The sequence below is a fragment of the Cynoglossus semilaevis genome, chromosome 1 (genome assembly GCF_000523025.1).
Source record: "Cynoglossus semilaevis isolate Cse_v1.0 chromosome 1, Cse_v1.0, whole genome shotgun sequence".
Taxonomy (NCBI): Eukaryota; Metazoa; Chordata; class Actinopteri; order Pleuronectiformes; family Cynoglossidae; genus Cynoglossus; species Cynoglossus semilaevis.
In genome coordinates, this window is record NC_024307.1 from 33,289,801 (window position 1) to 33,311,955 (window position 22,155).

The following is a 22,155-nucleotide window of genomic DNA, read 5'->3' on the forward strand; positions in this document are numbered from 1 at the left end:
CTAGGTGGCAGCAACTAATACATTGGTTTGTAAAGTTAAAAAATATACATGTTATTAGGTTCTCAATGGTATTTAAATTTTTGGGAAGGCGTGAAAACATTTCTGTACCCAAGGGCGGGTCAGACCACTGTTAAAAAATAAAATCCTGTTGGAAACACTAATTGTTCACCTGTCTTTTTTTTTCTAGGTGGTATACAAGAATAATGACTTTAAGCTGGAGCTCTCACGATTGGCCTTTGAACGGGACCCTAAAATCACCCTCAGCGGTGATCTGGTGTTTCGCTGTGAAGATGTGGCAGCCTTGGACCCGGTTACCTTTGAGACGCCCGAATCCTACATATCATTGCCCAAGTGGAACACCAAAAAAACTGGTTCCATCTCCTTCGACTTCCGCACGACAGAGCCCAGCGGCCTCCTGCTCTTCAGCCACGGCCGTCCTCAGAGTCCCAAAGAGCAGAAGCCCGGTCGAGAGCTAAAGACTGATTACTTTGCAATGGAGCTGCTGGACGGGTACTTGTACCTGCTAATCGACATGGGCTCTGGAAAAACGAAGCTGAAGGCCAGTAACAAAAAGGTCAATGATGGAGATTGGTGCCACGTAGATTTCCAGAGAGAAGGCAGGAAAGGTGAGGTCTGCTTTAAACTATTTAGACGTAATAGGATAATGCCTCCCTGAGACAAAAATGTGTCTATTTTTGCAGGATTTTTAAGAATTAAGCTTAACCATAAACTAAAAAGTTTATAACACCATTGACTTAATCATAACCTAGGATATAAAACCATTGTATGAGTCTGACTTACGCTTACTAACGACGGCCAATGTAACCCATCTAATGCATGCCGTACAACTGGCGAATGTAAACAAAGCTGTCATCCACATATAGCACCACAGGATGACGTATTTGTCCACTCTGCTGGTCATCTAGTTCCCTTTGTTTTAATGCTGCACAATGCAATGATTAAACAAGACTTAATAAATGTATGGGCCACTAGCCATAAAACGCAAAAGTCGAGGATGTCGTCAATCGAGGAGCTGCTGTGACTGTTGATATGCAAGTTGCTCGATAATATAAGTCAAACTATTATAAAAAAACACAACTTGAAGTCCAGAAAATATGGTAAGACCTTGACAGTACATACAAACCCTATTTCAAAGTAAACTCATTTCCACGTAATTTAAGCAGCAGGTTTTAATTATAGGTCTGATGATTTGCCTCTGGACATATTCTAAATTCCCCTTGCCCCCTACTGCTGTCACACGATATCGTGAGTCACCAAGTGTCGTATATTCTTCATACTTGAGTGGAGCCGTTCCGTGCTCAGCCTGTACACAACAGGAGCATTAGGCCCGGGCGCGTCATCTGATGAATGGTCCGTAGGTGATCAAGCACCTCGGACATTATATCTCACGCTAATGGCGTCTTCTAATGAGGACGGTTGAGTGCCAGTGTCTGAGCGTGTGCACGCACGCGTGTGATCTCACCGCTGCTCCTGCTGTAATTGGCTCCTAATAGAAAATTAAGACGGCATCGTTAATCACAGAATGGGAGCGGGCCTATTGTTTCACTCGCTCCTCACTGGATTCTGCTTCCCTTCTCCTCCATTTAGCCTGTGAGACACATCAGGACAATCGCACACAAACACACACACACAGAAATCACTCCCTGTCTTTTGTCTAGCTATTTGCCCAGTCTCATTGGGGTCACCACAGCACACTTCATGCCACAACCCCAACAATATGTAAGGACGAATTTTGAGTGGACACATTATATTCCTACGTTATTTTGACTTAGGTAATTGTTTGTCTAAAAGTTCCAGTATCGATTATTGCAGTATCACTGTACCATGTTTTTTTTTTCTTGCCTATTTTGTAGGATCTATTTCAGTCAACAGCCGCAGCATGCCCTTCAGCTCCCCGGAGAGCAGTGAAATCCTGGATCTGGACAGTGATATGTTCCTGGGCGGCCTGCCTGAATCCAAGTCTGACCTCATCCTGCCACCAGAGGTTTGGACGGCGCTGCTAAACTACGGCTACGTAGGTTGCGTTCGTGATCTCTTTATTGATGGCAAGAGCCGCGACGTGCGGCGTCTGGCCGAGATCCAAAGCGCACCAGGTGTCAGCAGTTTCTGCACCCGCGAGCTTCAGAAGCGCTGCAGTACCACCCCGTGTGGGAATGGAGGTCTGTGCAAGGAGGGCTGGAACCGATACATCTGTGATTGTACCGGCACCGGATATCTGGGTACCAACTGCGAAATAGGTAAGGAATGTTTCTCAAGGCACAAGGCAAAAAGCTACAAACCTAATATCACCATCAACTTTACTTTATTTGTTGTGAGTAATTAGTTATTGCTTGAAAGACATTGTCATTTGCACCAGTGCTACCAGAACAACATATTGTACATAAGGAGTCACCAACTATATTTGTCAGAGGGCCGGAATTTTTCTAGACAGACAGCATGAGGGTTCAAACACTTAAGTAAAATGGAATTAAAATCTATTTTTTTTTAATATTATTATTTGATTTTTACTTGGATTGGACAGCTTGGCGGGCTGCATTTGGTCTGCAGGCTGCCAGTTGATGAACAGAATGTACAGTACATATATATAACTGCTCAGCCTGCTTAAAATTGCCCCTCCCTAGACTTTTTTTTTCTTGAACTTTTTAGCATCAATTTTAGAGTGACAAGTTAGTTACTAGCTTTTTGTAGCAGCCTAATAGATTCATGCTACTCCAAGAAATTCTACAAACAAATGTCAGAAAATAATCTTGGATTGTTAGCAACGGCTAAATAAATAGCTAAAATAAATTGCGTTTCTGCTTTACTCTGCCAAAACATCTTTCAAAGCCTTAGAAAAAACCCACAATGTTGGAATGCAAACTTTGACATGAGCAATGTTCTTTGATGTCGGCCTACAGAGCAAGGCTAACATTTTACCAACAATTTCCTTCCTGAGGTTCAACAAAGTGGTTGATCCCTGAATGTCATTAGAAGTTAACCTATGTAATATAAATTACTATTTTATATTACAAACCAAAGAAATATTAGGTGTTGAAAGTGATTCGTTCATTGCCCTAGCCAACTCTTATCATAGTAGAAAAAATGTGGAAAACACGTGTAATAATGGATTCTACATCTTAGTGTAACACTTGCTTGTCTGAATGCTTTGTCTTTGACACAACCAAGCAGCTGTTGTACAGTAAAAGCAAGTGCTCCGCGGGGACTGTGTGTGAAGTGAATGGCACCTCAATATGGGAAGGGTGCGCTGAGGGTGAGGTATTAGAAAGGCTGTCTGCGGTGATGAAGAGCAGCCAGGCCTACTGTTGCCATCTGTGCCAATCATACAAACCCAGGTGGCACAAGGTGAGCGTAGCGCCATGTATGTCTGTTTCCTCCTGATTAGCTGCAAAGCCCACCCCTCGCACATACGCAGGGGTGAGTGAGCCATGACAGTGAGGGAGTCTGAGGCACGAAGAAGGTAATGAAGGGGGCAGAAATTGGATCCAAATCAGGACAGTGGACAAAAGTGGACTCAACGTCTTACTTTTTTAAAGGCTGCTGCTTTTACTCACCGCAGATGGATGGATTTCATTGATACACTCCTGCCATCTAGTGGAGTTCCGTGTTACCACAAGATGGGAGAATTACTCAAACTATAATACCATCAGTTCATTCAGCTGAATCAGAGGCTTTTATTGTGTTTTAACACATTTATCCACACCACAGCTCAAAAACAGATACTTGGTCACAAACTAACAAATATCTGTGGTTCATTCTAAATAATTATCATTTAAATGAAATACACAGATTTTACTGAAATTTTTACTAGTTTTGATTGAGTTTATTTAAAATACATGGTATTCAATATAAGGCTCCCTTTATAATCAGTGTCTTGTTTAGTACCTGTGTTGTAAAATACTCACTTTTTAACCCTTCTCTTCTTCCCTCTCCTCTTGTCTCATCTCCTATTGCCTTTCATCCCCTGTCCTCATGCCCCCCTCTCTCCCTTTTTTCCTCTCCCCTCCTCTTCTCTCCTCTCCATCACTCCTGTTCAGAGGCAACGGTGCTGAGTTATGATGGCAGCATGTACCTGAAGATCATCATGCCCATCACCATGCACACAGAGGCCGAGGACTTGGCGCTGCGTTTCATGTCTCAGCGGGCGTACGGTCTGCTCATGGCCACCACCTCCAAAGAGTCAGCCGACACCCTGCGCCTGGAGCTGGACGGAGGCCGTGTGAAGCTCACCGTGAATCTCGGTAGGGTAAAATAAGTCATTGCAAAAGCTCCTTCTGCTTACTGTTTCCCTGCCATCCTCCTTCACATCCCCATGCTGTGTTTTGCCACTGCACTGTAAAATGCTGAACCTAGGAGAATGGTTGGCATGATCTCAGTGCTGGAGTTAATTTTACCCATTGACAAACATTTGGGAGAAATGATTCTCTGTTGTCTCTAAGTTATATTGATATACTCTACAGATTGCTGTTCAGCATTTAATAAAGGCCTTGGATTGTTAAAGGGAACTGAGATGCAATACAGAATCATCTGACAAAAAAAAAACCCAAAACAAAACAATAACTTTGCCTGCTGCAGGACAATGACACATTTGTAAAAAGCTGCTCCAGAACATTCCATTTGTCGACTTGTGTCCGGCTCCCTTTCGTTTTTATATTCTCCTGCTTTGACCTTAGTGTCTCCTTGACTCATCCATCTCCACCTTCATTCACTGAAGCCCCACGACAACTCCTTTCATAAAAGTTCCATCTTTTAACTGAATCCCTGGCCTGGACCTGACCGTGGTCTGAACTCACCCGTCTGGTCTCCACAAGCTGTGGGGCAGTTTGGCTGCTCTCTTGCTCCTCCTCATGGTCCTGCTCTGCACTCTTTCTGTAGACTTGAGGGAGTGACTGTCCCCCCAATACCACTCGATCTAATTCAATCCTCTGTAACAACCTAGTTATAAAGCGTAAATGTAAGGAGACCTGAAAGACAATCTGACAAACACTGACACCATTGTTGATTTATTAAAGTCTATACTGTACCTCACCATCGGGCAACGGAAAAATGTCTCTGTGATGACTAACTCTAACTCTCCTCGTCAAGTGTTCCAACCACTGACAGAGGTTGCTCTTCCAAAGACAATAAGTTCTAGCTTCTAAAATGGCCCTAAAAGTTTCTCGGGTGTTTTTGAGACAAGTTAAGATAACAAGTCCTTTATATCTCCCCAAGTGGGCAAATACACACATTAGTTCCGCCAAAGTGAACTGTGTACTTATGTGGTCACCATCATTATTAGTTCCGCCAAAGTGAACTGTGTACCACTGATGTGGTCACCATCATCTAAATGGTGGTGAAAACACAAGTAAGCAGTTGACACCTGATGTAGCACGGCCACATTCTAAATATAGAATGAAGGTAAATAGATCGGTAATCTAGATCAGTCAATAAGTTGGTTAAGTTATAGATCGGTAATCTAGATCAGTCAATAGGTTCAGCACAGATATCAGATATTAATCATTATTGTTAATCGGACCATCCTAATTGCAGAGCAGGATTTTTGAGATGGAAGCTTCTATACAGGAATCCATAGTCTTTCCTCTGATCATTACAGACCTTTTACTTCTTAAACTCCCTTTCCATTGATCAGCAAAAACCTTCCAGCTCTTAATTTCCTTGAAAGCTGTCTTTCGACAGCGAGAGTGAAGGAGCAAGAAGCATAAAAGAAACCTCCAAAGAATATGCTTCCAAAGAGACAGAAGAGATTGTGGGGAGAAAAATGGATAAATTATCTCCCTCACTCTATCTGTTTCTGATTTTTCCTTTTCCCTCTGTCTTCGTTCCTTTTACTCTCAAAAGAAAATCCCATTTGGCCAGGATTCAGAAGATGCAACTTTTCATCCCTTCAATGGCCTGTTTGTCTGCGGCCCTTGGATCAAACAGTCAGAGCGACCGGCTCATAACTGTAGCGGACACTCATGTGTACTGTAGGAATCATACAGTAGGAGTTACAGTTATTACTGTGTAGACAGTGAAGTAAAAGATCTCCAGTGACGAAGAACTCACTCAGGAGTTAGTTAGTTAGTTTCATTAACAACATTTAAAGTTAAATATATAGCACCTAATCTCAACTGTTATGGTTGAAATAGCGTAATTTGTAGAAATGTTTTACTAAGCAGCTTATATAACTTAGCATTGTAATTAAGAAACCATACAACCCCTAATGGACATGACTAGACTACAGCTGCACACATTTAGTCGATGGCAAACTTTATAGTTAACCGTCCAAAAATGCTAATTAGCTAATAATTAATTATTATTTTTTCCTTTTAACTCATAAACAGTTCCACATCCTTACAGTGTGATCCCGGTCCTCGGCTGTTTGTGTCCACTATTCTGCGACGGTTGACGGCTCGAGACCAAGACCCGGCCACGCAGCCATGTGCACATGTGACTTCCCGCCACTAGATGGGGACAGAGTAACAGTAACTGGCCTTTATGGTGATTGATTTAGTAGACGTAATTGGTTTCACACTTCAGTGATCCCTGCCGAAGGACGTTATCCTTCCTTCATAAGGAGTTAAGGCTGTCACCCCTTAAAAAAAAAAAAAAAGAAAAAAAAGTTGAGTTCTATTTCCAGCTCCTGACATTCTGCTTTGACCCAGAACTTTTAAGGTGACGGGACAAAAGCTTTGTTAAACTGTGTCTGACATCACAGTTGTGTAGCAAGTAGCAAATCATAGGCAGCAGCACTGTCGTCCCCGGGGGTCTGTGTGCACCTGGTGTAATGTGGCTGGGGTTTGCAGATCACTCTTTCTTGTCACGTTTTTACTATGACGGGTTTCTCCGACCTAGAGTGCTGCAGAAGACTAATGCCTTCTTAAACGTCTGAGGAGGAGGGGCCACAGTTCAAGAGTTACAGGTGTATTAAAACAAACAAACAAAAACCAAATAGCCGACAGGGATAAATTCTTTTTTGCATTGTGAAGTACTGATAATTTATCACATTTATTTATTATTAAATTGCTAAATCAATGTTATTCATAGCACTTCACATGGGTAAAAAAATAACAAACAAAAAACACAAAGATCCATTCTTCCTAGTTGAAGTTCCTAGTTTTCTTGAACGCACCATCATGCATTTTCATAACTATGCTAATGCAGTGTCTATTTACAACAGCACGTTAATAAAAGACTAATTTAGATTGGAACCAACACAACATGACATCAATAACGTCAGCCTGACCTGCAGCCTTGTTAATACTGTTTTTAGGAAAATAAATGACATGACAACATACTGTATTATTTAAAATTTAAAGTATAGCCCACTGTGCAGTATAATTACTGTCTATTTTATGCACCTTATAATTAAATAGAAGGTATCTCAAATTATCCATTGAATGTGTCGCTACTGCGTAGTTTATCCAAACAGTTACAATACAAATTGATTCCGTTTTACGTAAACAACTTCACACGCCGTCCTTTAATTTAGAGGTCTTAAGTCTTCTGCAGTGCTTTGTGGGTAGTGGTCGGATGAACAGCTCAATGATTGGACTGATGATGGAAAAGGGTGATCCTGACTCTGAGCCTGTCCCCGGATGGTGGCCCCAGAGCAATGTATGGTTGTCTGCAGAATGTACCTTGAAGGATGTAAACTGTTTTTATTTTTATTTTTCTCTATCCTTTCTCTTCTCTTCTCTTCTTTCTTTCTCTTCTTTCTTTTCTCTCTGTTTTTTCTTCCTTTCTTTTTGTTTGCACTCACCATTTCGCTCTCTCTCCTGCCAGATTGTATCAGGATAGACTGTAGTCTCAGTAAGTGGTTCTATCCATTCTTCTGACTAAATGTTTTCGTCTTTTTCATGCTGAATCTGTTTTGTGTTGTGCCGCCTCCTAAATTTGATTTGAAAAAATTTAAATGTGTTTATTTTTTTCTGAACTTACTTGTATCTATTATTTAGTATCATTTTTTCTCCTTTTTGCACTTTATTGATTTTTCCCATTTTGTTCAATACAGCATCTTTGCTGTAATTTTTCCATTTAGTTGTTGTTGGTTTTTTTATGTTTTAATTTGTGTAACTGGCGGTTTTATTCAGTTATTTTATCATAATATTTGTCCTGTTAAATGTTTCCAAAAGGCACATTAGCAAATGGACAGCTTGACACGTCCTGTTGATTTTACTATTGTTATTTAAATATCATAAGTCTCGGGTCTGCTTTGGCTCCACTCGGTTGCAGCTGATACTTCTCTCACAAGGTGGGGGGTACAAATTGTGATTTAAGCCCCCCCCCCCCCCCCCCCCCCCCCTCCCTGCCCCCCTCTCCGAAAATGAATTGTTTACCTAGGGTGTAGGAAGAACACCTTTGTGTGGGAAAGTAATGATTACCTGCCCCATGCTGTCACAATAACAGTCACTGAACACTTATTGCTTTCACGGCCCATGTGAGCGCCACACAATCAGGTAAGTGCTGCCATGCAGCAACGAATTACCCCCCATAAAAAAAAAAAAAGAGAGAGAGAAATCCACATGTTTCCAAAACTGTTTTGTTGACGCAGACACAGGTGTGTGTTTGATTGTAAAAATCAACTTCCATTCAAAAAGTGGGCAGTTTATTAACCGTTCGGTTGGAGACGGCAGTGGCGTGGGCGTAAGAAATCATGTAATCATGCGGAGTCCTGTTCCACCAGCAGGCGTCGGTAATTAACAGTTTAATGGGAGGTGACCCAGTTGTAATTGCAAGTAGAGCAAACCTTAACAGGAAATTAACGGCCCGTGGCGTTAATGTAGTGCTCTTTACGACTGGAACAGGTATGTTAAAAAAAAAAAACAAAAAAAAAGAAGAACATATACGTATATACCTCTTTTCCTTTTCTTCTTTACTCTCCTTCGCTTAACTGTTGCTAAATTGATGACTGCAGCTCGTTAAATGACTCTAAAAGGCGACTTTAAAGGTAAATTATCTGTTAAATGACACTCCAATTGCATTTTTTATCCCGTCGAAATCCATTTACTTAGGGCTCATTGGATTTGTTCAAGTGCGTCCTTACTATAAATTGAATTAAACAAATGTCGGGTGCTCGAGTTTCCTCTTCTCAGAGAGACAGAGATTTGACTACATTTCATACAGTGTATGGCAAAGCGGTGATTCTTAGTGTGTTGTGAGAGATAATCAGGTAGACAGTGGAAAATGACCAAACTTCACTTCACTGATCCGGAGACCTTACATTTATTTACTGCTAATCATTTTTCATTGTTGGAGTGGGAGGGAGGACAAGTAAATACTCTTCCAATAGGTGGCAGCAGATGGATATAAAAACCATAACCAATCTTCATGTGTGTTTCATCAACTCCTGCATGTATATCGGGGTTGTGTTCAACTAAACAGACTGGCTTTCACACTCAGTAAGTAATTAAATTGTTAGTCAAGGAAAACTAGATCATTTTATCTTATTACTTATGCTCTTTATGACATGGTTTATTGGTGTCTGTGCCGAGATAATGGTGCGAGATAATGGTGCGAGATAATGGTGCGGCTCAAAAAAGGTTGGGGTACGTGGCTGTAAATAATATGATGATCTTTGAAACATTGTAATTTCTAGGCACAGTTATACAAATTATTTTCATCGGCAACTTTCTAAGCTATTTAGAATGATTATTTTTTGCAGTGCACAAACAGTAATGCGTATATATATTTACATGCCACACTTTTGCCACACGCAAAAAAGAGGACCAGAAGCTTCATCCTAACAATTTTATTTTATTCATTTATTTATTTTTACCTTAGATATATATATTTTTTTACCTCTGGTGTAGGTCAGTCAAGTTTAAGGGCTTGTTTTTCAACCTCTGTGTGTTTCCAACCATCTTTTATGGTCTTTCCATTATAGTATTTCGATTATTTTGTTAGACTTTTGACGTGTGATGTTCTATTTTGGAATTACGTAGTTAAAAAGGAAAGTGTAGTGAGTGACACCATGCCTTATTTAACGCTGTTATTTCACGTTGTATTTAATAATATGACGTTTAGTCTGGGCCGAATTTGCATAACATATTCCCTAAACTTGCCACTAGATGTCAGAAAAGTACTTTGTAAATACGACTCTACGTAAGGGCGAAGACAGGGCTGTTTTGCCTTTTATTTCAGCACTTTTCTGTAATGTTCACAGCCCTGACTTTCACACTGCATCATTGTAAATGCTTTAGCTGCTGGTGGAAGCCACAACATAAGTGGGTAATTTTTTTACATACTTTTTTTTTTTTAGATCTTTTAAAAAAAATGTCAACTGTTTTTACTGCACAACTATAAGGAATACTAGCCCTCTTGAAATTGGTTTGCATAAAAATGTGTATTTTATACCTTTTCCTGTCTGAAACTATGTTGCTTTTTTCAAAAATATATAAGTTGTCGCATTTAACCCTTATGGTTTTTACTTGACTGAGCATCATTCACGGCTGTAAGCATTTTCAAATACAATATTGTTTTATTTGTTTTATTTTTTTCACACTGCGGTATTGAAATTATTTCAGTTTAACTATTACTAGGATAAGATGCAGTTTTATAAACTTCAACATAAGTAAAAAAAAAAAAACAGTATTCCTTTTTATGACAAGGATTTAACTATTAGATACATATATGCATGAACCAGAATGCATATATAAAGATGTAAAACAAATTCTTTATTTTGTAAAATCAAAATTCAGCACTGTAACTTGAATGCCACTTGTACTGGAGTGTAACTTGTTTGCAGGGATAATATTCAAAACAAGCAGTAAGGGTCACCGGGTCTATTCTGCCATTTAGTTTAAATTTGATTTGTGGTTTAATTGTTTGCTTTGCTATAGGCTTTCTGTCAAACATGTCCTCTGGTTTCTGGAATTTCTAGGAAATAGGTTGTTGTTGATGTTGTCGTCGTCGTCTTTACTTTCAAATGACTGTATGTTGTATAGAGCATTGCCGGAGCCTTCAAATTAAATTAGGCGTCTATTGACGGTGACCCTTGAGCAGCCTGGAACATTTTCCTACCATAAGATAAGGTTTGGCATGACATATGGCCAGCAAGAGGGGTGCGAGTAACCCATCTGCTAACGCCGCAACCTTTGGCCTCTCCACCTGCACGTTCTGTCTCCAGTGAAGTCTCACAGAGAGAGGATTCATGCGTATATTAATGAGATTATATAAAAAAAAAACGACTTTGTATGTGAATAGTTGGCAGCACATTCGCAATGTGTTCAACTGTAGTTAAAGATTTCACTTTCCTCCCAGCAGCTAACTGACCTTTTATGTTTACGGTAAACAAATGTGTTTACCCCCACAGAACAAGAAAGACTTATATATAAAACTGTTTTGTTTTGGTTTTTTTCCAAACTTCATACAACTCCATTGGGACCATGGGCTACGAGCACAGTTCGATGCTAACCACTGTATGTGTGAAGCCCTGTTAGTGTATAGTACAGCAGTGATCATCAACTGTCGGCCCGCTGAACCATCCAATCCAGTCTGTGACTGGATCCAAAAATTAACATTAAGTAATAATGTTAAACAAGAATGGGATTTTATTTCATTTTCATTTGAGTGTCTGGCCCCCAAGATGTCAAAGCCCCCCCGACAGATATAGTCGCACAGTTAAGACAATATAAGTACAGTAATACCTTGAGATACGAGCATAATCGATTCCTGGACTGAGCCGTGACTCGAGGTCCTTGTATCTCAAATCATTTTTTCCCATAAGAAATAACAGAAAACAAAATTATCCATTCCAGCCCTCTAAAAAACTCCCTTATTGGTGCTAATAACAATGGAATAACAATTAAAATGTTTTTAATTGCTATAGAGACAAACAAACAAAAATTATAGTATATAAAGATTCCTGTGATATAAAATAAAATGTGGTTTTAATTATGAGTTCTTACCTTCGAGACAGACGATACAGTAATGGCTAATGGCAGCTTGTGCGGAGGAGGAGGAGGGAGGGAGTTGGCCCGTATGTAGACTTGATTCTGTAGCGTAGTGTACCGTAGTGTACCTACACGTACACTACTTTACTTTTTTTTTTTAATTTGTATTCTTTCTTTAGCGGGCACCACGCTCATATTTATTGACACTTTCATGCTTTATTTCCATGGTCGTCATGCATTTCTTCTTCTCACTACCATACTCGTATCTCAAAGCAAAAAATTGGCTTGAATGCTTGCTCGTATCTTGGAATACTCATCTCAAGGTATTACTGTAAAATTGACTGAAAATGTACTTTAGGCAGTACAGGTCACACAGTTATATAAGCTGCATTTGGGAACCTAGAACTTTTTGTTTATATTTGAATGAGAAGCCGCACCTTTGGGTAATTTTGACTGGTTTAAACCGGTCAATTCATTTGGTCTACAGTGACTCTGTAACATGTGACATGTAAATTAGTGCCAAGAATTAGTACCTTTTCAGGAAGGGTTCAGGTTCATAAGTGACAATAAATAAAATAAATAATTAAAAATAATTTTAAAAAATACCACATTTAGAGAGATGATAGTCCAGGTCACAGTATCTGTAATGAACTTTTTGGAAAAAGTGCCATCAAGCTATCCTTAATTTTAGGTCTCTGGTTAAAGTGAGAGAGAGGGGATAATATTGTGTGTAATTGTTCACTGCACTGTATGAAAGAAAGCTTGTTTATCCAGTGTGATACGTTAGCTGGCAGCACTCTGATAAATCTGTGAAACTGAAAGACGGTCTTTCAATTTGCATCCCGGAACAAGACCTCATTCCGACTGAATAATATATTGTTTTCAGCTCGGGAAGGCTTCTGATTGTTTAAATGAGTTACTTCCATCCCAGCTGTTTAATAATGACTCACACCTTGTCCTAATGCGGCCTGTCTGTTGATATCTGACGGCTGCATCGGGGACTAATGAGATACCTTTCTAAACATTCCATTAAGGAGCAGCTCCAATTATTGCAGCGTCGACTCCTGACCTCCAGATTAGAACCTGGTTCCTACCTACCATCAGGTCTCTCTCTCTCGCTCTCTCTCTCTCTCTCTCACCCTCTCTCTCTCTCTCTCTCTCCCTCTCTCTCTCTCTCTCTCTATATATATATATAAGTTAAGGTTTTAATCAGCACACTTACTCAACGGCACTGATGTAATTACAGCCAAAGCTGCTTGAGCCCTAATGATTGGAAGGTGATATTTTAGGCTTATTAATCTCGGCGTCTACAGCGTGAGCAACTGTTCTCTTGGTGGGTTTTTTTTATGCCAGCTGTTGTCGCCGCTGCAGCTGTGTCTTTTGCCAGTATTTTCTGTTCAATATTACACTTTGTTTTACTTCAGTCTTGTATGCGTAGCTTGCGCATCAGTATGCATGAAAAAGTCTAGCGATTGTGGAAGCTGTTGTTGGTGTTGTGAGGCCACCCTTTGATTTACCAAGCTCACTGAAGTTAATGCATTTTAGCAACTGTGATGCTAAATAAATGAATTATCAATATGAAACTAAATACACAAAGCCCCCAGTGATTCGGGAGTTTAACTGGAACAGACATTTTATGAACTTACGCTGCGGTTTGAGAAAATTGAGTCCTGACTTATCCCTTTCCCGTGGTCGATCTTACCGTAGGGAACAGTAGTTGAAAATTCACGCTTGAGCGAATCAGTCAAGCTGTAGCGCTCTATCTGTCGCTCTCATCTGTGAGACACGGCGCGCTGCAACCAGGTAGAACACATCAACCCGACTTTGTGTGTCTCCTTGTGCGCTTTGTTTCGTTTCTGGCAGCACTTTTTTTTAAGAAGCGTCGGAAACTATGTTGTCTTGTTGTGTTGTGAGGACTTACTGTACTGTAGATCCACAGCAACAGTGTTTACCTAGAATTACCACAGCAGCACAGCAAACCTTTCAAATGAGAAAGAGCTGAGAAAGACATGGTATCACCTCATATGGAGGAGACACAAAATCAATGAATTGCTCAATCGTCATTGGTTTATACGGTTGAAGTGTTTACTCTGTCTGTATAAAACACCTGTCAAACTCCAGGCCCGTGTACCAACTGTGGCCCACCAAGTCATTTAGTGTGGCCTGTGAGTTTCTGAACTTGATTATTATTACACAGAAAAATGTACAATATTTGTAATTTGAATAAATAATAATCAATTGCAGAAACATGTATTTATACGATAATAATGAATTGCAGAAACATGTATTTATATGTTATGGAGTTGTTACATCTCTACAGTCTTCCAGTTACAACCGGCCCTTCAAGGGGAACTTTATGGCTGATGTGGCCCCTGGTGAAAAGGAGTTTGATACCCCTGGTATTAAACCAAATGACAAGTAGCACTAACAAAATGTAACAGTTAACTTCACAGTTAAAAATATAAGTGTGTGTGTGGAAACGCTAAGGTACCTAGCCTGCCAAATATATTTTGACATTAATATATTTGAGGAATTATGCATTCAGAGATTATGAAAAACACTAAAGTGATATAATGAATGTTGAATTTAGAAGAAAAAAAAATCAAACAAATTGTAACATTTAGTCCACAGTTAGAGGTGGAAATCGATATAGAAAACCTGCACGAAAAACTATTGATTTCGACTTAATAGTAACTAAACACACCACTCTATATTTTCATTGACTTCCTCTGTGTTCCTTAATTGGCTAATTTCTCAGCTAAGTGGATGCTGGCTTTTCTTTTCAGTTTTCTATATATCCATGGCACCGTAGTGATTCATCGTGTGTCAGGTGCTGCTGCTGCTGCTGTAACAGGTGTCATCCTGCTAACACAGATGCACATAACACATCACAAGTGTCATCATTTGGCTCACGGCATAAATCTGAGATTTCACATTGTCACACAAAGACACACATACCCACTAACACCGGTGCCGTCACCTTGAACATTAGCAGCTTTCAAAGGTGTCCCTCCTCAAACATGTTTTCAGTGTTTCGGAGTTGCTAGGCTGTTTGCACTGTACCTCATTTCTTCGCGAGCGCGGTGTGTCTGAAGACAGCTGGTATAGTCTTTTCCCTTTTTTTTAATTTAAATGTATGGCTCCTTCGGTCTGCTCTAATTTGTATTGAATTGGTCTCTTATCTGACATTGCCAGCTACTGCAGTTGTATGGAAACAGATGGCTCCCTTTTCTTACACCGATATTGGATTTGAATGAGTTCCCCAATCACTCACGTTGGCCATGAGTCATCACAGCTATTCTCCAGTCAAATTGATGTCAAAGATAGATTTTCATTAGACATTAGGAGCTGGTCTGAGAGCACACAAACACACACACACACACACACATACACAGGAAGCTCACCACTGTTTGGATTCTACCTTCTAAGTGTCACAGTTTGACTGTATAAGGTGCACGTTGGAGAAGATCTAACAATAAAGATGAACACAACTAAATAAAGAATTTAGCTATAAATAGGAAAGGCTATTTCATTCACTCTTACCGGAGCTGAAAAGTTGTGATTGCACAACTTTCGCAATTATTGTCTCCAAAATACCCGGCTAACTGCTTTTGGTTGATCCAAGTCAGTAGCAACTTTTCCACTTCTTCTAATGTCTGAGATCTTTGCTTGGTGATCACAGTCACTCCTTTGACAACCTTAGCTTCTTTTATTGCTTCCTTGTTCTTAATGATGGCACAAATCAACGACCATGCTAGGCCATACTGTAAAGGCAGATCTGAAACACGAGCGTTGTTCTCATGCTTTCCTATAATCAAAAAAATTAGAAGGAATAGCACAGGGCAAGAAATACCAGCAAAATCAGACAACAGTTCTTAGTGTGCGTATCCCAAGTGTGGGCTGAGACAAGACTGACGCCACACACTCAGTCACTCAGTGGTCACTGAGTTATGGTACGACAACTGTTAAAAAGTTAAAAAGTTTGTTCGGGAACCAAATTGTTCAAAAAGGGAGGTTCCACTATAATGCAAAAATATTTTCATTACTGGACTAAACCAGAGAAAAGACCAAATGACTCATGTGCTGCTTACAAAAACAAAAAAGAAAAAAAAGGGAAATGTCCATGTAAGGAAGTTCTTTGAAGCCCATATGGACTTCAAAGGAATATATAATCACAGCTGAAAAAGAATTTCCGAGAATGCACACAAAAATTTCTGTATTTGTGTGTGTGTGTGTGTTTCGTTGCAGAAGTTTGTCAGTGTTCATGGTGGCAATACGTTTGAGGATATTTCTGGCTGTTAGATTTGTCATATGGAAGAAAAAAAAAAACACTGTAGTATTCCATTAGATAAAAAGCTGTTCACTAATGACAGCAAACAGATACATGATCATTAGGTTTCATAGAGTATGTATGTGACACCATGGTGCATGTGCGATTAAACCCCAGTGAGAGACTTATGAAATGAATGGGATAAAGTAGCGTTATATGCAACTTTGAGAGACTTATGAAATGAATGGGATAATGTAGTGTTATATGTAAACTATATGTAGCTTCTAAGACAATAAAAACCCCTTTAGAGTTGAACTAGTTAAATAGTGAGATGTCAGAATAAAGCTAGCGCTAATGCACTAACGTCAAGAGTTGAACTAGTTAAATAGTGAGATGTCGGAATAAAGCTAGCGCTACTGCTAATGCACTAACGTCAACTGAGTCTGGCTGTAACTGACTAAAGACTTGGAGTGAAATCAGATTAAAGACCAGTGTCACATTGTAAAATTAATGTAACAAGTTACTCAGGCTCACTGAATGTGGGTGATGTGACACACGTAGTAGTTTTCTGTTTCCTTTTTTACATTTACTTGTAATATTTCCATCAGTGCTCTGTGTTGCCCAGACAGCTTAACGAAATAGTTTAGTCATTTTAAATAAATGAAGGACGATCACATTACATTAATCAGCCGTGTACGTTTTTTCATCTGGCTTATTTAGCAATGGAAACCTGTCATAATGTGGTAGAAAATCTTCCTCACGTTTGAGTTTCATTAGATCACACCAAGAACCTGCGTCAGTCTGAAGCTGTCACTCCCACCCAACTCCCTTGTGGACATGCCCTTTTGCCATAGAGTGTGAAAGGGTGTGTGTGTGTGTTGCTACATTTTGAGGCTAAAATTGTAGCGCTTAAGACTCTTGGGAGGAATTGTAACATATATGATTCGATTCCTCTTTAAAAAAAAAAAATTCAATCTACTTTCCTCAGCATCTTTTTTCCTCAAATATGTTTTGCTGCAGAGGCCCAGCTTCAATCCCAGAAGCTATCACCAACGGTTATCTTGTCATGGAGGCTCAAATATCCGTGCACCCCTCCTGACTCGACCAGAAAAGTGGGAAGTGAGGCCCTGATAAAGCATTAAGTGAATACAAATGTGTTTTTTTTTTGAAGATCATACACATTTGGTAATAGAAAGGCAAAGAACACAGGAACACACGTGCAGCAGAGAGGGAGGTGGAGGGGGCAAGAAACCTTATCTCTAATTGGCACGGGGGGGTCAGGGCTACAGGCATAGATAATCATGGTCGGGGGTCATAATCTGTTTGGTGCCCCCCCTTCCCCTTTTCGTCATTTCTCCTCTCCTCATCGACTCCTCCCTTATCTTAGCCGCACACTGCCACATGCATTTCCATGCTCTGACAGACTTACAGCCGCGCGCTTTCTTCTTCTGCCTTTCTTGGTTCCTGCTTGTAATGCAGCACCACGCTAAGGAGGTTTTAGATGTAGCTGCATGGAGAGGTGGGTTTGCTGTTGTGTCAGCATTCTAAAGTGTCCTCATCTGACCGTCGGAACCGTCTTCATACCACTCCCCACTACCCACTCTGGTGACAAAACACAAAAGCTCCCATTCTTTTCCGCAAAAGTCCTTCGGGTCTACGTTTCAGGGTTCAACACAGAACACGTGGAAAGTCTTGCATTATTTATTTCTGCGACGGAAGAAAAGAAAGGACTAATCAATCAGTCCTTATCACAGCCTTGTATGTTGTTATAATACAAGGTGAACCTGTGTGCACCACCGAGCACATATAAGCAGGAAGAAAATACCTAGCCGTTCGTTTGATCTGCACTGATAACGTTCCTTTGCTATGAAAAAAAAAGATGATAGTCAAATGGTACCATGATCAAAGTAGTAATGATCCTGATCTCTGTGTCAAGATTTGAGCAAAACAGCTATAGTCTGTTACACATATATGTATATATGTATGTATATGTTTACGTATATACTGTATATCTATTGAAAAAGATAGAGATTTCTGATGCTCATCTAAAAGCAGGACATTTTGTATATTTGCCAAATCTCTAGATGTAACAATTGATTTGAAATTCAAATTAGCTCCAGATTTGTATTTTTTATATACAGATTTGAAATTCAAATTAGCTCCAGATTTTTATTTTTTATATATATATAGAGTGGACACGTCCTCATCGGTAACTCAGTCGACAACGTGGACATTTGTTCCAGACCGCCACTGCATGTGGCCTGGCAAAAACAAAATCTAAATTGAGTTAAAATTGTGATCATTCGCAAAGCCATTGATGAAGATGAAAGAGACAAAAAGAAATAACAAGAGAGCCATTGATGAAGATGAAAGAGACAAAAGGAAATAACAAGAGACAAAGAAATAAGCGGATCTACTTTCTCTAACTGAATTCAATTGGAGAAAATATTGAAATAATGACAAAATGTGACCTGAACAAAGTGTCTTAGAAGCCATAACCTGGAGACAAAGGGGAGAATGGATGGAGATGGGTGTCTGGGTGGATTGGTGACAGAGAAATAGCAGAAAGACTTATAAGACAGTAGTGAGACCTGCTATGATGTACGGTTTAGAGACAGCGACACTGTCTACTAGGCCAACGGTAAAGCTAAGATCGTCACTGGGAAGACTTATAAGACAGTAGTGAGACGAAGTTAGAGAGGAGAGGTGGACATGGTTTGGACACGTGCTGAGGACAAGAGGAAGACCTCAGACAAGGGTTATCGTTGTCTTGAAAGAGGAGATGGTTATTGTAAAGCAAAAGACTAAGAAGAAGAATTCTGATCCATCACCTGGTAAATGCTCTTTCTTCACTAAATGCACTTATAACACACATCTCTTTAAAGAGGAACAGTGACACATTAATCTGTGTCCTGTTTGCTTTTAATAAGGTTTTTTGACACTTACCTTTTGCACAAAGTGTCCCTTATCTCACATTAGTCCTTCTGACAAATGCAGTTGGCAGATGAGAGCAGGGGCCGGGATGCCGTGTCTCAGAGTTGTGGCCCCGCGGTCCAGACAGCACTCCGGAAGAGTAATCAAGTGTGAAGGTTGTGAGGAGCAAACAGCCATTAACTTCCCAAACACAGGCCATCAACACTGTCTGCAGAACACAGAAAGGGAGGGCGTGTGTGGCGGTGTGTGAATGTGAGCGTGAGTGTCACCGCTGAAGAGTTTTGTGTAGAATTCTGCGTGCGTCCTCCGTCGGCCAGGCGATGACAGATAAAAAGCATCGTGTGTCGTCACCTCTGGAGTACACCGTGTATGTGCAACGTCGCACTGGTACAGCTACGTGTGAGGTGGTGTTTGAGGACCCTGAGGGGCCTTGACTTTAGTTCTGTGAATTCAGAGACATCTGTAAGGCAGATCACACCTTTTGGAACACTAACCTAACTGGTACCGGTACTGGTACCGGTCCATAGATAGTTTGGTAACAGGCCTCAGTGAGACATAGAGACTGCAATACTAACAGAAAAAAATTCTAAAATCTTATGATTCAACAATCAGCGCGGTGCTATTGGTCAACCAGCCAACCAGTCTTTAGTACAAAAAAGATTGTGAACTCCTGCACTAATAAATAGGGATGTCCAATGATATCGTCCAACCAACATTATCAGCTGATATTAACATAATTATGTAATAACGGCAAGAAAAGTTCGATTTTTCTGATCGATTAAAAACGATAACCCAGTGCCTGGATTTCGCCCAGAGGTGATCTAAATCTAGTGTTATAGTTTTTGATGTTAGGACAGAGCACACCACTGCCTCTGCCTTTATCCCAAACGGCCACTTATATATCAGTGCCGGTTGATGTCGGAATGGGAAATTAAGGGCTTGGACAACATCGGCAAAAGGTTAATATTGAAGCTCCTTACTAATAAACTTTCACTGAATAATACACATCTGTAGGACGTCTGCACCAGCAATCAGTTTTAAAAGGCAGTTTGTCAATTGAAAAGTCCATATCAGTTTTAAAAGGCAGTTTGTCAATTAAAAAAGTCCATTAAAGTAAAGTAACACTTTTTTTTTTTTTTTTTTACATAAATATTTCCAACTTTTCATTTAGTCATTTTTTTGTAGAGAACTAAAGTCCCATTCGTCCATTCCTTCGGCATCATTGTCGCGCTTGCTTCACGGTCCCGCTGATAACTATTGAAGCAGAGTATATTCTGTCTCAAATATTCCCGGTAACGTTTAACTTACCCATGACATGTCCGGTGTAATTTTAGGTGCCACATGCCAACAGTTTCGCAGGTTAGCGAAAATGTCCTATTTGCTATAATTACGTTCAAAAATACAAGGATGAGGTGAAATTAATCATTAAATTAATTCGTACTACTTATATCACTACAACAAGATGAGTGTCCGCTAACTTATGAAAACAGGAAAAAATTGAGCATCACCATATTTTATTTTGATGAGAGAATAGATAAGACTTAGTAAACAAACAAAGTCTTTGTATTTTGATGAGAGAATAGATAAGACTTCAAATAAATACGTGAAAAAAAGTCTTTGTCAGCCAGTCCAACACAGAGTAACTGTGTTCATCCCTCTTTCTGGAGACTTGCTCACATTAGGGTTCTATGAACTGTATATGTGCAGATTTTTCTTCTCTTATCCCGTCTGTGTTCTATGAACTGTATATGTGCAGATTTCTCTTCTCTTATCCCGGTCTGTTGACTTTAACCACAGCGTATTGTCCACCCAGCCACTGTAGCACCATCACACATTATTCCTAAGAGGCTGTACAATGAGCCTACGCTGGCCCGTGGCCGCCTGTTTGACATGCCACCGCTTCAGCCTGTGTGTGATTCCATGCCAATCCAACCCATCTGCCACCGGCCCAGATGGTACCTGGGAGAACTCATTGCTCACAAGTAGGACAAAAAGGGCAATAGACCTGGCGATCAGTGACGTGTGGTGTCCAGAAAACCTCCTGAACTCTTGCCCTCGTAAACTGTCCGGTGCAGAAACGAGAGTCTTATGGAGTGTGTGAGCGTGTGTTTGTTTTACACTGAGGACCAAGATGTTGTTTACAATTAAGAACAATTATTTAATGACGCTTCCTACTCATTTATTCACCCGCAGTCTGCGCCCATCACAGACGTTTTTAATTGTAAAAACAACTGAAGGTCACACTTTCTCAAGTGCATATAAATTGGAGCTCTTCTTTTAGCGTGTCCATTGCATTTCATTTGATTATTCTTCAATATGAGGCATTTGTGATCATGTACACAGCACGCAGGGATACACAAATCAGGGTCTGCGTGTCCATGAGTCGGGATTAATGTTTGCAATTCATCATGACAAAGAACTTGTTTTTTTTTTTTTGTTTGTTTTTTATTAACCCTGGATGATATATAGGTGTGTAGAGTGACAGTGGAGTGAGGGTACAGCTGTTTGGTGCATGTTTTTATACTCTATCACCTGGCTGTGCAGCACTGAGTATTAATAGGATTTGTTCATTCAAGTGTGAGGAGGGCTTTCAGACTTTTCTTTACTGAAGAGGAAACCTGTGATTTTTTTATTTGTTTTTTTTATTTTTTTATCAATCAAGGCAAATGAATCAGACTAGCATTAGCATTGAACCTGGAGAGAGACAAACAGCATTACATGCTGTGCATTTGTAGTTCTTTATTGAAACTTAACCTTTGACTTTTGAAATGTTGGTATAGTCCAGTGGTCTGTACTGCGCCCCCATTTGGTTCATAAGAAAGTCTAACCCTCCCCCCCCCAAAAAAAAGGACACACACACACCAATGCTTCATCCTCTGTTTTACGTTTACATGGGAGTTCCGTCAAAAACTTCAGTTTGGGTAACAAAAGTGGTCAGCAAAAACGAGCGCAAGAACTACAATTTTTACTTTATTACAATATTATGATCAGATATTCATTTTACACTGCCTTCAAAAAATCTGATTTTTGCCAGTCTCTTGCATACAGCATTGGAAAATA

The 22,155-nt window shown here is 40.0% G+C and overlaps 1 protein-coding gene across 6 annotated transcripts in view; it reads left to right on the forward strand.

Moving 5' to 3' along the window:
* The window catches only part of nrxn2b (neurexin 2b), a 572,664-nt gene that overhangs the window by 279,475 nt on the left and 271,034 nt on the right, over positions 1-22,155 (forward strand). For 5 of the 6 annotated variants that reach the window (XM_017033577.2, XM_025054502.1, XM_025054515.1 and 2 more), the window contains 4 exons: positions 188-626; positions 1,875-2,258; positions 4,056-4,259; positions 7,783-7,809. In XM_017033577.2, coding sequence (XP_016889066.1) covers positions 188-626; positions 1,875-2,258; positions 4,056-4,259; positions 7,783-7,809 — 1,054 coding nt within the window. The remainder of the gene's footprint in view (positions 1-187; positions 627-1,874; positions 2,259-4,055; positions 4,260-7,782; positions 7,810-22,155) is intronic. The other variant, XM_025054507.1, reaches the window with a different exon arrangement.